This window comes from Astyanax mexicanus, chromosome 5 (genome assembly GCF_023375975.1).
Source record: "Astyanax mexicanus isolate ESR-SI-001 chromosome 5, AstMex3_surface, whole genome shotgun sequence".
NCBI lineage: Eukaryota > Metazoa > Chordata > Actinopteri > Characiformes > Acestrorhamphidae > Astyanax > Astyanax mexicanus.
The window spans coordinates 26,732,647-26,747,213 of record NC_064412.1 but is presented as its reverse complement, the minus strand read 5'-3'; the positions used below and the strand labels follow the sequence as shown (position 1 = coordinate 26,747,213).

Below are 14,567 nucleotides of genomic sequence, written 5' to 3'. Positions count from 1 at the left end.
CTGAAGTCCAAAATAAAACAAAGGAGTATTAACTAAAACGTTTTTTTTGTTGGTATTCAAATTCTTAACTGTAAATTCCTCTGTAACCTTACATGGTTATCTGCTATATATCTACATATTAACTTTTAATAGTGTCCATCCTAATTATGGTACTGGTTGTTTATCAAGCATTAATACTCAAAAACTACTTAGTATTAGCAATTAGTATGCAGTTCAGATGCATCCCAAGACTTAAAGCAGTATTACAGTTGGAAAGTGCAATACTTTTTGTACTTAGATACAAATCACATTTTAAGCTCCCCCTCACGGACTGCTCTACACACTGTAAGTACATAAAGAATTAAATTGATACAATTTAAATTTTAAATAATCGATGTAATAATAATATATAGGATTTCAAGGTTCATTGTGAACAATAGACAGTTCAGTTCATATAATAAAATGGAATTTAAAAATGAAATAAAAACTGGTCCCTGGCTGTGTTTAGATTTTTTTTTACTATAGCCCTGTATGTGGTTGAGATATTTGTTTTAAACAAATATGGTTCAAATTACAGAGATGAGAATAAACAGCAACCAAATTGGAAGAGAGGACATAGACTAAACATCTTACACAACATTTAGTCAGTTTCAATAAGAAGTTATGTTATTTTATGTAAATTGAGGCTCAATTCAATTTTAATTAAACTGATATGCAAAAATAAAAAAATAGTTTACTCCAACAAATAAAACACTATTCAATCTGTACATTTACAGTACATTATGCAAAATGCAAGTCTTTATAAAGCTTTTAATGATTCCCTTTCCCTAAAACCAACAAAGCTCTCCTCTCTACTCCAGTACAGAAAGGAAATAAAAGTGAATGAAATGTCAGAACAGTTTCAGCAGAGCAGCAGGATCATGTGTCATTAAACTACAACCCAATGTGTCTCTTTATCTGGAGGAAGCTTCAGGTTACTTCAATACTACACTGAAAACCTGCTGGTTCGGTTCAGCAGGCGTGGGTGTGTGTGTACTCGTGTGTCTGAGTGTGTGAGTGTATATGCATGGATCCAGTAAAGCAGGTTTCTTAGCTATTTCAAAATGCTTATGACTGTGTGCGCATTTACGTTCTAGAACTTCCTGCACTTTAAAAACTATGCATTCCAGCAGCCTCATACCCGATTGATTACACACACTGGACTAAACCCAGTTCAACAGAACCAGTTCTGCTCTTTCATGAAACCGGCAGCTGCTCAGAGTTTTAGAAGAACTGACAACATCCTTGATACAGTTGGAAAAGCAAACTAAAGATGTAATTTAAGTCACAATTATAATAAGTATCGTATTTAGCATAACACACTTATTTGCCTAATATTGTGTAGGTCTCTCTTACGCTGCCCAAAAAGCTCTGATTGTCAAGGCAGTGTCTCTTTTAAGACCTATGAAAGGGTCCTAATACAGTTCCAAGAAAAAGTATGTGAACCCTTTGGGATTACTTGGATTTCTCCATAAATTAATCATTAAATGTGTTCTGATCTTCATCTAAGTCACAACAATAGACAAACACAGTCTGCTTAAACTAATACCACACAAAAAATTATATGTTTGCCTTAACACAACGTGTTAACATTCACAGTGCAGGGTCTAAAAAGTATGTGAACCTTTGGATTTAATTTAATTTAACTGGTTGACCTTCATTTGGCAGCAAAAACCTCAACCAAACGTTTCTTGTAGTTGCAGATCAGACCTGCACAACAGTCAGAAGGAATTTTGGATCATTCCTCTTCACAAAACAGTTTCAGTTCAGCAATATTCTTGGGATATCTGGTGTGAAACACTCTCTTGAGGTCATGCCACAGCATCTCAATTGGGATGAGGTCAGGACTCGAAGGCGTATTTTCTTCTGTTGAAGCTTTGTGTGGTATTAGATCAAGCAGACTGTGTCTGTCTATTGTTCTGACTTATATAAAGATCAAAACACATTTAATGACCAGTTTATGCAGAAATCCCAAGCAATCCCAAAGGGTTCACATACCTTTTTTGCAACTGTTTGTTAACAGCAGATTCTTTAATGTGTTAGCCTTTAAATGTAGCCTGTGAGAGTGCCCTATGCTGCTGTGTGTGTTTATACTTGTGCGCCCAAAACATTCTGAATTACAGGACTTTGAGCTGATTCTACCAACAGACTTACAATGTAAGCGATAGGGGCATAGCATTGCCCATACAAACAATTAACTGAAAGAAGTTAACTGACAAGCATAAACAAATAGGTAGGATAGGGTTTGTAAACAGATTGCAAAAAATCATGGAAATGCATGAATTCCAGCTGTTGCTGAAAATATTTGGTGACTGTCTACATGACAACCACCAAACAACCAAACAACAAATGGCATAAACTTAAGTTAAAAAGGTTTTACCTCTCAGTGACTCGTCAGTCAACTTTCAAGATGATGGCACCCAAAAAGGTACTGTTTGTATAAACAATGTTTTAATTAATCTACCTGTGCACTTTTAAAGTTCTCAGTGCCTCGTTTTAAATGATAGGGTCCTCAGAAATCAACCAATGAAGTGTGGATCTACTTTGAGCTTAATAATGGTCTATAAATAGTGATTTCTTTCTGCATTTCAGAAAGTTTGGGGTGAACAGAGGTGGACTAAAAAGTTCATCAACAAGTTGTCTTGTTTTACTACACCCCAAGCTCATTTGAAGGGTTTTCACACCAGCACTATTTAGCCTGGTTAAAATGCACTTGTTAAAATGTTTTGTTTGCACCCTTGGTGTGGTACGTTTCGGCACATGTGAAAACAGTATTCACACTCACATGCAGTCCAAATCAATCTCAGTCACAACAAGAGGTGGTCTCAGCCCAATCCCAAACAAACTCCAGAGTGATTTGTTTGTAGTGAGAAAAGGATCCAACCTCGATCTGGCCCAACTATCACATGTGTTCCTCATGATGAGGGCTAAGCGGCTCTTCAGCTGCAGTTTAACCTGATTCATTACTCAAATAATTACTACAGTTATGAACTCATGCCATCTTTGCAGAACAAACTACTGATGTGAAAAATAAGGTCTGGTTATGACAATAACGTTTCTCTGAAATGCTTTACCTTGCTAGTTGCCTTGACCTTGCTGCTGTTACTGGAACCATTGCTAATGGTGTCATTTATGTTGTTGGAGGTGCTGGATGAGTCCTGGTTGGTGTCCTCATGCACTCGGTCCAGGAGCCACAGGAGGAACTCCAGAGCATCGTGCTGGAAATTCCCTTTGAACTGGGAACCATGTTTGGATACAGCGTTCTAGAGATGGGAACAAACAAGAGCATCACTTAAAGACACAAGCAGACTAAAGGCCAATTTATACTTCTGCGTCAAACCTACGATGTAGCCGACACGTCGCCACGTACCCTACGTCATAGTCTATGCCGTAGCTTGGCGTGCACCTCTCTGAAAATGTAACTACACAACAGGGTCAGTGGCAGCTGTGATTGGATGTTCCGGGCCATGAATTCCCACTCACATGTACCTACCTTTGCAGGTTAAACTGCTGAGCAACGCAGAGCAGCTGATACACGCACGCAGAAGTATAAATGTCCTCCGCAGCATAGCGCACTCTCACTGGATGCGAGTAGGCTATGGCATAGGTTTGGTGCAGAAGTATAAATTGGCCTTAAAACAGCACTGGACTCAAATATTATGCTTATCGAGATAAAATGGAAAGATGAAAGTCTAATATAATGTCTTATGTCTTTTGACATGTCTAATTGATGCTTAAGAGTGCTTTGGATGGACACGTCCAGCCAGAAGCTTCCAGTAATGATCATTACCACCCTCTGTGCTGTCCACTATGGGTGATAATGTCATGATACTGTGGATCAAGGGACATTCCATCTGGAACCAACTATCGTACCTCGCTTAAAGCCCTAAAAAAATCACATCTGATTGCCATGAGCACACTGGCTAATGTTCAACCTCTCAACTTACATACAGGAGTGGGCATTTAGGCATTCTCAAACACATTATGATCGATTATTATGCCATGACTTTTTTCATGTCAGAGCACTACAAAGTAAAGCTGTTTTAGCCAGTCATCAAAACTGTTACCACCTACTAAAAACATTCAGGTCAATGCAAATTAAAGCAATTCTTCCTCACACTAGTTTGAGACTTCCTAAAGACCTGTCTGTTCTTGCACTGGTGAGATACGAGATGTTCTCTGAAAAGGACGGATGCTTCCACTGAAACCTCATCCCACAGGAGTCTATTTATAAATATGAAGCTTCTGGACTTTTGTCTGATAGCAGCCCAAAGGAGAGGAGATGAGAGCTCTAAAATGATCTTAAAACTCATCCATGGAACCTGCAGACCTGCTTGAAGACCACCCTGTAGGTCACAGGCTACTGAGTCTATTCCCTTTAAACCCAAAAAATAATAGGTAAATCATCTAAATCAAAGTCCCTACCAGAATAAGGCATTATGACACAAGCAGCTGTTTGTTTGTGTGATTTTTTTTTTAAGGGTAAGAGTGTTCTTAACAGTGATGTGTTCCATAAGAGTCGACACATATTGGAATTGACTCTTTGACTCAAGTATCGCAATTGACTTTATTTGTTCACAATATTCAGCTTGAAAGACATTTTAAGCAGCAGACAGTGTTGGTCTGTTTAACTACCAGCTCCATCCATTCAATTTAAGATTGGTGACAGTCCAGTATTAGCAATGTTAGCCTAGCAAAAGCCTAGTAAATTAAAGAAGCACATGTCAAATATCAGACATGTCCTGGCTAATCAACTGCATCTTGTCAGTCCTGATGCTATCAGCCTGCCTGCTCCAGACTTTGAACTGTTCACTAAAGACTCCACTTCCCAGCATGCACCCACACCGGAATTCTCTCACTCCAATGATCACATAAGGCTACAGCGTTCCCGCTCTCCGAGCTACTAATTGTATAAATCCCCTCAGTTTGCCTTGTTCAAGTGGCGAGTATTGAATCTAGTTTTCCTAGCTCTTCTACAATGTGTTCTATTGTTTTTGTCTTTTTTGTCAGTACATGTTTTCAAAACAAGTACAGACCCTGTGTGCCAGTTATCTCCCCCATTCCAGTTCTTATCAGAAGCAGAAAGAACAGAGAGTATAGGTCACATAATGTGAATATATCCAACTTGCAGTATATAAATTGTAACCCACAGTCTTTGGAACAAAATGCACAGGTTATTAAGTTAGCTCTTCTAAATATCAGATCTCTTACAAACAAGTCCTATCTAATTAATGATTTTATTACAAATTATGGGCTTGATTTTCTGTTTTTAACAGAGACATGGTTAAATTCTTGTAGTGCTGAAAGTGTATTAATTGAGTCGGCTCCACCAAACTTTAACTTTTTAAATGTCTCACGTACCGGCAAGAAAGGTGGAGGTGTAGCTATGCTGTTTGATGATACATTCCAATGCAAGCATTTATCACTTGGTGATTTCACATCTTTTGAATATTTAGGTGCAGTTTTAAAAGGGACACCAAGAATATTACTAATAATTGTCTACAGGCCTCCAAGGTACAATGCTGATTTTATTGATGATTTTACAGATATGCTGTCTTTTATTTCTACTGAATTTGATCATTTTATTATTGCTGGTGATTTTAACATTCATATTGATAATTCCAAGGATAATTATGCCAGAGAACTCTATGATGTATTTCACTCTTTTGAACTCTCTCAGCATGTGACTGGAAGCACACACTGTCATGGTCACACCCTGGATTTGGTTATTTCGAAGGGTCTCAACATATCAGCCTCTATTAAGGATGTTGCACTGTCAGATCACTACTGTGTCTTCTTTGAAATGTGGACTTCAATACACAGTGAAGCCAGACAGATTAGGTACAAGAAAAGGCAGATAAATGACATGACAGCTGAACTTTTTGTGAGCAAAGTGTGCTCTGCACCATGCAAACCATCAGACTCTGTAGATACTCTGCTGGATAGTTTTAACTCAAAAACTGCTAGAGTTTTAGATGAGATTGCACCAGTTAGAGTTAAAACCATGCCATGCAAGCAGAAAGCACCATGGAGAAATGATGCTGCAGTTCAGCTCCAAAAGAGAGAATGCAGAAAGGCTGAGCGCAGATGGCGTAAAACCAAGCTTCACATTCACAAAGAAATTTTTAAAGATAGATTGCGTGATTACAATAAAATAATGTGCACATGTAGACAAACCTACTTCTCCAGCATTATTAACAATAATATTAACAATAGCAAAGTTCTTTTCACTGTGGTTGACAGACTAACTAACTCACCTATATATATGACCCCTGAGCTAGTTTCAACTGAGAGATGTAATGAGTTTGCTAAATTTTTTAATACTAAAATCCACAATATCAGACAAGCCATCAGTACATCTCTATCCACCAAGGAGCCCATGTGCTCTCCAAAACCATGCAAAAGCATCATAGTCAACATGTGCCAGTTTAGCACTATCAATGAAGAAGTTTTAATTGATACAGTGAGTCACCTCAGATCATCCACTTGCAGTCTTGATACATTACCAACCAAGTTTTTAAAGAATGTTTTTTACTCAATATCAGAAGACATTCTTCAAATTGTAAATACCTCACTCATGTCAGGTGTTTTCCCAAATGCATTAAAAACAGCCGTTGTGAAGCCTCTCTTAAAAAAGAAAAAGTTAGATACAAACTTATTGAACAATTACAGACCAATCTCTAATCTACCATTCATTGGAAAAATAATTGAAAAAATTGTCTTCAAGCAAGTTATGCACTTCCTGTCCATAAATAACTGTCTAGACCAATTTCAGTCAGGTTTCCGGCCCAATCATAGTACTGAGACTGCGCTTATTAAGGTTATCAATGACATTCGCTTAAACACAGACTCAGGAAAAATGTCTATTCTACTACTGCTTGATCTCAGTGCTGCTTTTGACACCATTGACCACAACATTCTCATAGATAGACTTGAGAACCGGTTTGGAATTTCTGGAACTGTCCTAAAATGGTTCAGTTCATACCTTCAAGGAAGGAAATACTTTGTGGAAATGGAAAATAATGTTTCTGAGACTGTGCCAGTGACCTGTGGTGTACCCCAGGGTTCAATTCTTGGGCCACTCTTATTTAATTTATATATGATTCCTCTGGGGGAAATCATGCGTGACTATAGGATATCTTACCACAGCTCTGCAGATGACACTCAGATCTACATGGCCCTCTGCCCAAACAACTATGGTCCCATTGACTCACTGTGTAAATGCCTTGAGCAGATAAATAAATGGATGGGACATAACTTTCTGCAATTAAATAAAGATAAAACAGAGATTATTTTATTTGGGAATAGTAATGAGAGGCACAGACTAGCTACCTATCTGGATTCAAAAAGCCTGAAATCTAAAGAACTAGTGCGTAATCTTGGTGTACAAATGGACTCTGATCTCACTTTTAACAGTCATGTCAAAGCAGTCACCAAATCAGCATTTTATCACCTCAAGAACATAAATAAGATTAGAGATTTTCTGTCTAAATCAGATCTGGAGAAACTCATCCACGCCTTTATTTCTAGTAGGATTGATTACTGTAATGGACTCCTAACTGGACTCCCAAAAAAGACCATCAAACAGCTTCAGCTGATTCAGAATGCAGCAGCCAGAGTTTTGACTAGAAGTAAAAGAAGGGAGCACATCACCCCCATCCTTAAATCCCTGCACTGGATACCAGTATGTTACAGAATAGACTTTAAGGTACTGTTACTGGTCTATAAATGTGTTAATGGTGCAGGACCAGAATATTTATCTGATGTTCTCCGGCAGTATGAGCCGAGCAGAACTCTCAGATCATCAGGAACTGGTCAGTTAGAGCCGCCTATAGTAAAAACTAAACATGGAGAGGCAGCGTTTAGCTACTACGCTGCTCTTAAATGGAACCAGTTAACAGAGAGCATTAGAAGAGCTCCAACACTAAACATGTTTAAATCCAGACTGAAAACCTACATGTTTGATCAGGCTTTCAGCTCAGCTTAAAACACTGCAGCTCCACACACTTTTATTCTGTAACGGCACTTTTATATTATGTTTTATTCATGCTTTATTCTTATTAATTCCTTGTTGTTCTTTTACATGTTTTTAATTTAATTCTCTTTGTTTTAATCATGTTTTAATCAATCATGCTTTATTCTTATTTTAGTTTTTATTTCCATTTTTACTGTTAATCTTTTACATGTTTTTTTTTATTTATTTGATTTCTCTGTGTATTTTCTAATTTGTAAAGCACTTTGAATGACCGTTGTGTATGAAAGGTGCTATATAAATAAACTTGCCTTGCCTTGCCTTGCCTTTTTGTTACCCACCCTTTTCTGTATCTCTGTTTAATGTCTTTTGCCTTGCCCATTCTATGGATTACCTGCTGCTGACCTTTTTGTATTTTGACTCCTCTATTGCCTTCTTTCCCTTGTTTTTGTTGAATGTACCATGTATGACCTTGCCTTGCCTGAATACTCTCTGGTATGTTGTTTACAATTGCTGCCAATTTGTTACTGAACATGCCTGTCCCTTACAACTTTTGTAAGACTAGTCGCATTAATAATAAACTTTGTCATTTTTATCTGCAATTGTCTGTCCTTAGTCTGGCCTGTGTGACACATCTTTTGACTTTTAACCTTCTCTTTACTCTGACCATGTTTATGTAGCTGCTAAACTCAAACTTATTGGTCAGTTTGGTCCAAATTGAAATAGCATGTATGAAAAGTGGCCATCACGATCATGATCATGGACCAGACCAAAAGACTTATTTTTCCTCGGCCTAGATTAACTGAACCATGGTCCGGTTTGTTTGCAGTGTGAACACACTTTTTTTTGATCGTACAGACTTGTGCACCATTTACAGTAACCTGAGACAGGGTTTTGCCACCCATCAAACAGCAGAAGGTGAAAATGAAACAATGTTGGGCTGAATCTGACTCCCCTTCGCATTAATGCACATCCTACAGCAGTATGGGTGCAACAGAGTACACTGGTCACTCTGTTCTCTGTATCTACCTGTATCTGAGTTGGATTCTTGTAGTGGTAGCATTCAGCACAACACCTGGAAAGGTAATAGACAACACACTGATGTCCTACGCATGCCCTTCTACAAACTAATCAATATCAGGCATAGGGAGGTGCAGTTAATATAGATAATAAGGGCGTGAAACCAAATCTAACTGGACCAAATCTGTACAATGACTTTCAGCTGTGAATGCATCCAAATTCATTCTTGTTCAAAAACAACTCAGCACACGATAAGTTCTCATGTTCCACTGTAAAACAGTTTCACAATGCACACTCTAAACTATTCAGCTGTTACCTTCAAAGAATGCTCCCCACTGATGCAGGCTCTGCTAGAACACAGCGATAAAAACAAAGGATCGGAACTTGATCGGACTACAAACCAAAATGAAAGCTGATGCTCTATTAAAAAACGTCTGAAATTGATCAGAACATCTCTAATTTAAGTTCTTGCAATGTTTGTAAGGATCAGCTTAGCCGTATACAATACTATTGAACACAATGAATGAAAGCTAATAGTCACCAGTGATCAGAAATTGCTGTTTTCTGACTATTCACTTTTCCCTTAAGACAGACAGAAGGCTGAGGCAGTGTAACACACACACACATGCACACATACACCAACAGACACACAAATATAGATCACAGTGTGGGAGTAGAGCACACAGAGTGTTCAAGGTGGTGTGTGTCAGCCAAAACCAAGAGGGTCTGGTTCCTTGCAGAGGAATCACACACATACATACATACATACACACACACACACACACACACACAAACACATACACATACGCATACACAAATGGGCACACACACACCTACAGAGTAAGCTTCCTCTCAGCATCACAATATGGTGTATAAATGTAAAATGTGTTTGCAAGCCATTGAGGAAAACACACAAAGTGCTACTTTCTGCTAACCTTGCCTGACCCAACAACTCACGAGTGATCCATTTACAGTGTGTTTGTGTGTGTCCATGTGTGAGTGTGTATGCATGTGTGAGTTTGTCCCCATTAATTCTTTATAACCAGCGCCCAGCTTCTCAGAGGCACAGCTGTCTAAGTGTTGACTTTGTCTTTAGAAGGTTGCAGGTGGAATCCCAGATGATGCCACAGTCATCCATCAGTGTTCGACAGAGCATAACTGTCCTCTCTCTCTCTCTCTTTTTCTCTCTCTCTCTCTCTCTCTCTCTCTCTATGAGAGCAAATCCTGACTTTCTCTCCCTGTGTCTTTTATTCTATTTCTCTTTCATTGCTCTTTGTTCCTTCTCTCGTTGCCTTTAACCCACTTTAGCACAGAAATGCTTTATAAAGCTTTGTGACAATAACATATAGCGCACAGCCACATCGAAACCACTGCAGCAGCTCTGCACAGGTAACTCACCTGTGACACCTGCGAGGGTCCACCCACCTGCATTCCCACACTAAACACGGAAATGCCACCTGTACAAAGGTGTGTTTATGAGCTTCATAATAACCTGCTACACACTGAGCTCTACACCACACCACACTCCTCTCCTCATACACACAACCTCTCCTCATACACACACTTACACACACACTCAAACACACAGACACACACACTACTCCTACATTACTATTTCCTGGACCCACAGTGAAATGTGTGTGTATGTAAATTCATAGAGAATAGTAAACACTTCAATACTAAATACAAAATGACTGAACAATTCATAGTGAATACAGTAGACGCTGAACAATACATGATGTAAACTGAATGAATCATTTGTTGTTGATACTGAATATTTTCATATGGGAAAATGATTAACTCAAAGTGAATACTGAGTGATTCATAGGGTACACTGAACACCTCATAGCAGATACGGAGTGATTTATAGATTCTAAACAATTCATAGTAGACACTGAATATTTTATAGTGATTACACAGGAAATTTGGCAGTGTTAAATCAACATTGTTAGTGTTAAATTAACACTGAGAGTGTAAAGTGTAAACTAATAAGGGTTGATTTAACACTAACAGTGTTGATTTAACACTGCCAAATTTCCTGTGTACTGAATGAGTCAAAGTGGATCCTTAAGCAATAATAAAGAGGGAGTGTAATATTACGTGTAATACCTTGAGTGTATTATTGCAATTATAACAGTTTCATTATCACTGTTTATTGAAAGATTTTGAGTTAAAAAGGATGAGAAAATAAGATCTGTTTGGTTATTATAAACACTCTGCGAATTAAAATAGTTCCATTGCTGCTCGGTTTGTAGCTGCACTATTTGGCTGGTAAGCCCTGCATCGTTGCTAGGTTACCTGTATGTGGCAGAGTAGTACATGGAGAGCTTCGGGTACAGTGCATTACCGGCTGATAATGGCACTCATAAAACGCCTCTCAGCCAATCACATTGCAGGGTCAGGACTAACTGAGGTGTAATGAGCAATACACAGTGGAAACTGAGTAGTTCATAAAAGGGGGGTATAACAGTCATATTGTATAGCACGGTATTAAAACATTTTAAGGGTATCTCCAAACGAAGACAGTATTTCGTAAATATGACGTGTCTGAATAACATGTCTGGCGCAAAATGTCTGCTCTGTGTCTAGCTAATACAGGCCATAATAACTCATTAATTACTGTATGTTTCAGATGGCCACAGGATGGGGGCTCTGTGCGAGTTCACTAAATTTGAGCCGCTCTCTAGAAATGAAAGGGGACAAAACACAGGTCCGCTGTAGTTGTAAGTTTAATAATGTGCTCTGTTTAATCAAAGCTAAAGTTTGGATGATTTTAGTGTGGGTTAGGTTACTAATGGGAGTTATTGTACAATATCCATGTATGTAATCAATCTCTGCAACTTCTTTCCATCTTGCTATCTCAATAAACAGAACAGTAAAAAAAATCAAAGGCAAAGCCAATAAACATGGACATAGACAGAAGTGCAACATCTGCCTCAAAACACTCCTCAGATCAGTCACTCACTGTGTGAGCAAGTTTATAGCTTTATCTTCTGGACTTGAGATTTGAGCCTCATTTAGCTGGAACACAGACTGTGTGTGTTAACTGTTAGCCTGTTAGCTTGTTAGTGTTTTATCTAACACAATATACTTAACTATCTAAGATAACTATCATCACTCTTCCAGTCACAAGTATTTACCATCAATAATCAGGTTAGTCAGTCAAAAACAGCTGAACTGAGATGTCTGATACTCTGTCTATGTGTACTAGAGGCTAGCTTAACAAATGACCTAAAGAATCCAAACCTTTCTTTCCGCATTATGCCGGTCCAACCACTCTATCATTCTCTAAATCTAAATAAAGTCTAAATGTTTATACGTGGAGTTTTATTCAAACAGACTTGAGTGTCTCTCTTCTGTTGTGATCAGGGTGTTAGCTACATCAGCTATCCTGTTAGCTAAGTGAATTCCTCTGAGATGTTGCGCTAAACATATTTTAATTGTCAGACTGATTGTTATAAGACTGATTGACGGATTTAAATGTGTGTGCAGTGTTCACTTAGTCTGTAAACAGAACTGAACTGAACTTTGTGTTTTCAAACATTTTAAAGTAAAAAATATGGCATTGCAGCCACATAAACACAGGACAAATCCCTGTCCCAAGTAATACCATATAGCGGTAATGTTTTGAAACAGTCAACTGAACATGTCATAGTGCAGCAATTCTGTGCTACTGCAGCCATTCATCCCCCTCCATACCTGGGGTAAAACAAATCTAAATATTGCAAGCTTTGTGAAAACTTATTCGCCATAATTAAAATACGGTTTTAGATCAATGTAATTCTACAAGAAGTTGACACAACTTAGAAAGTCGTCAGAAGTCATATGTTGAAGTAAATAAAGTAAATAACTTTAAGGAAGTATTTGAACTTAATTTTCTGAGTTGAAGCTGCTAATATTTACATTACAGTGACAGCGGGGCTTTACTGTGGCCCCCAGTTTAAGTATGGATACAGTATAATTCTCAGTGGACACTAAATATCTCAATCAACCCACCTTGAAGTCCACTGAGAGCTGGGGGGTGTACTGTTGGGTCCAGAGAGCTCTGATCAGCAGGGCCAGTTGCTCCGTGACCTCCCCCTGAGCCCCCTGACCCGATTGACCCCGCTGGCTCTTCTGCCCCGCCTCCCTCCACGCGCCTCCGCCCGCCGGCCGGTCCCGCAGCTCGCTCTTGTACTGGCCCAGGCCCAGGTGCTCCGCCAGCAGGTCGGTGTTGCTGAGGCACTGCACCACGGCGTTCATAAAACACGTGTTCCCGTGGTTCCTCAGCCCCTGAACTCCGGGGGGCTTCTCTCCGCTCGCCCAGCTCAGCGCGGGGGGGCAGGAGCGCGTGCTGCCCCGTTTCAGCGTGAGCTCGTTGGTGCGTCCCAGCGCGCGCTTGGCGCTTTCTCCAAACCCTCCGTCATCCTCCTCTTCTTCCTCTTCCCCTTCCTCCTCCTCCTGCTTCTCAATCTGTCCCTTCTCCTGCTTCTTTTGACCGTCCCCGGGCTGCGTCCCGAAGCCCCCCAGATTCTTGAAGACCCTGCTCATAAACCTGCTGACGGATCTGAAAGACTTGCCTCGGAAGAGTCTGCGCGCTTTGCGCTTCTTCTCCTTCGCGCGCTTGGGTTTCCTTCTGGCGCGCGTGGAGTTTTTCCCGGGTTCTGGACTTTCCCTCTCCTCCATGATCAGCGAGCGCGCGCTGACCCACCTGCACCTCTCACTTGAACCACACACACACAGGTACGGCCAGGTGCCTGCCAGTCACCGAGACCACGTGACTGAGACAACAATGGCCCAGGCAGGAGAAGTTCAGCACAACACTCTCTTCCTCATCCGAGCTGATCCTATGTGGAGAAATCCTGCATTACAGCAGCTCCTCGCTCTCTCTCTATTTCTCTCTCTCTCTGCCTCTGGTGGTGGCGCGCTCTCCTGCCCCTCAGCTAATACCACTCTAAACCTCTAAATACGCCGCAGGTTTGAAGGTGGGTGTAAATGTGTGTGAGAGTGTGTGAACGTAAGAACACCTGCTGTACTCGTCTGACCCGCGCGCAGCTCTCTGGACTGTCGTGTTTTCTCTCTGCTCTGTTCTCCTCTCCTCTCACTTTCGTTTCTATTGGCTGCTGGCTGCTGTTCTCCACGCGCCCTCTGCTGGAGGACAGGAGGACTTTACCTGCTCAGGTGAGTTTACAACTCTCATCTGTGCCCGGTTGCGTAAAACACCTTAAGTGAAAAGTTTTTTTAAATTGCACTGAACAAAGATAAGTGTGTTGCAATACAAAAACCAATACCAAAAGTCTTATCTAAAAGCTTTCTTAAGGTAAATCATTATAACTCCTAATATGGCCCATTAAGTAATTCCTTAAATGTTGTAGTAAATAATTCCATTAACATTCTATTGTCTATTGTTAGAATTTCATAGAATTCTCTCAAAAACGGGAATAAAGTGAACATAAATCAGGAACAGACAGCAGTTTATGCATGCTTCTCAAAAGTTGCTAAATCTATTGACCAACTCATCTTAGCAAATTACCAAAACTGGCTCTTTAACAGTGGTGTTTAGTGAACAGTCACTTTT

At 39.8% G+C, this 14,567-nt stretch overlaps 1 protein-coding gene and 1 long non-coding RNA gene across 2 annotated transcripts in view; one reads left to right on the top strand and one right to left on the bottom strand.

Moving 5' to 3' along the window:
- Window positions 1-14,392, bottom strand: part of usp43a (ubiquitin specific peptidase 43a) — a 76,981-nt gene extending 62,589 nt beyond the window's left edge. The window contains exons 1-2 of the mRNA XM_007257185.4: window positions 13,007-14,392; window positions 3,093-3,281 (exon numbers count right to left, since the gene is read on the bottom strand). Of these exons, the coding sequence (XP_007257247.3) occupies window positions 3,093-3,281; window positions 13,007-13,675 (858 nt within the window). The 5' untranslated portion in view covers window positions 13,676-14,392. The remainder of the gene's footprint in view (window positions 1-3,092; window positions 3,282-13,006) is intronic.
- The window catches only part of LOC125802252 (uncharacterized), a 302,998-nt gene that overhangs the window by 135,897 nt on the left and 152,534 nt on the right, over window positions 1-14,567 (top strand). The gene's annotated exons all lie outside the window — the stretch shown is intronic.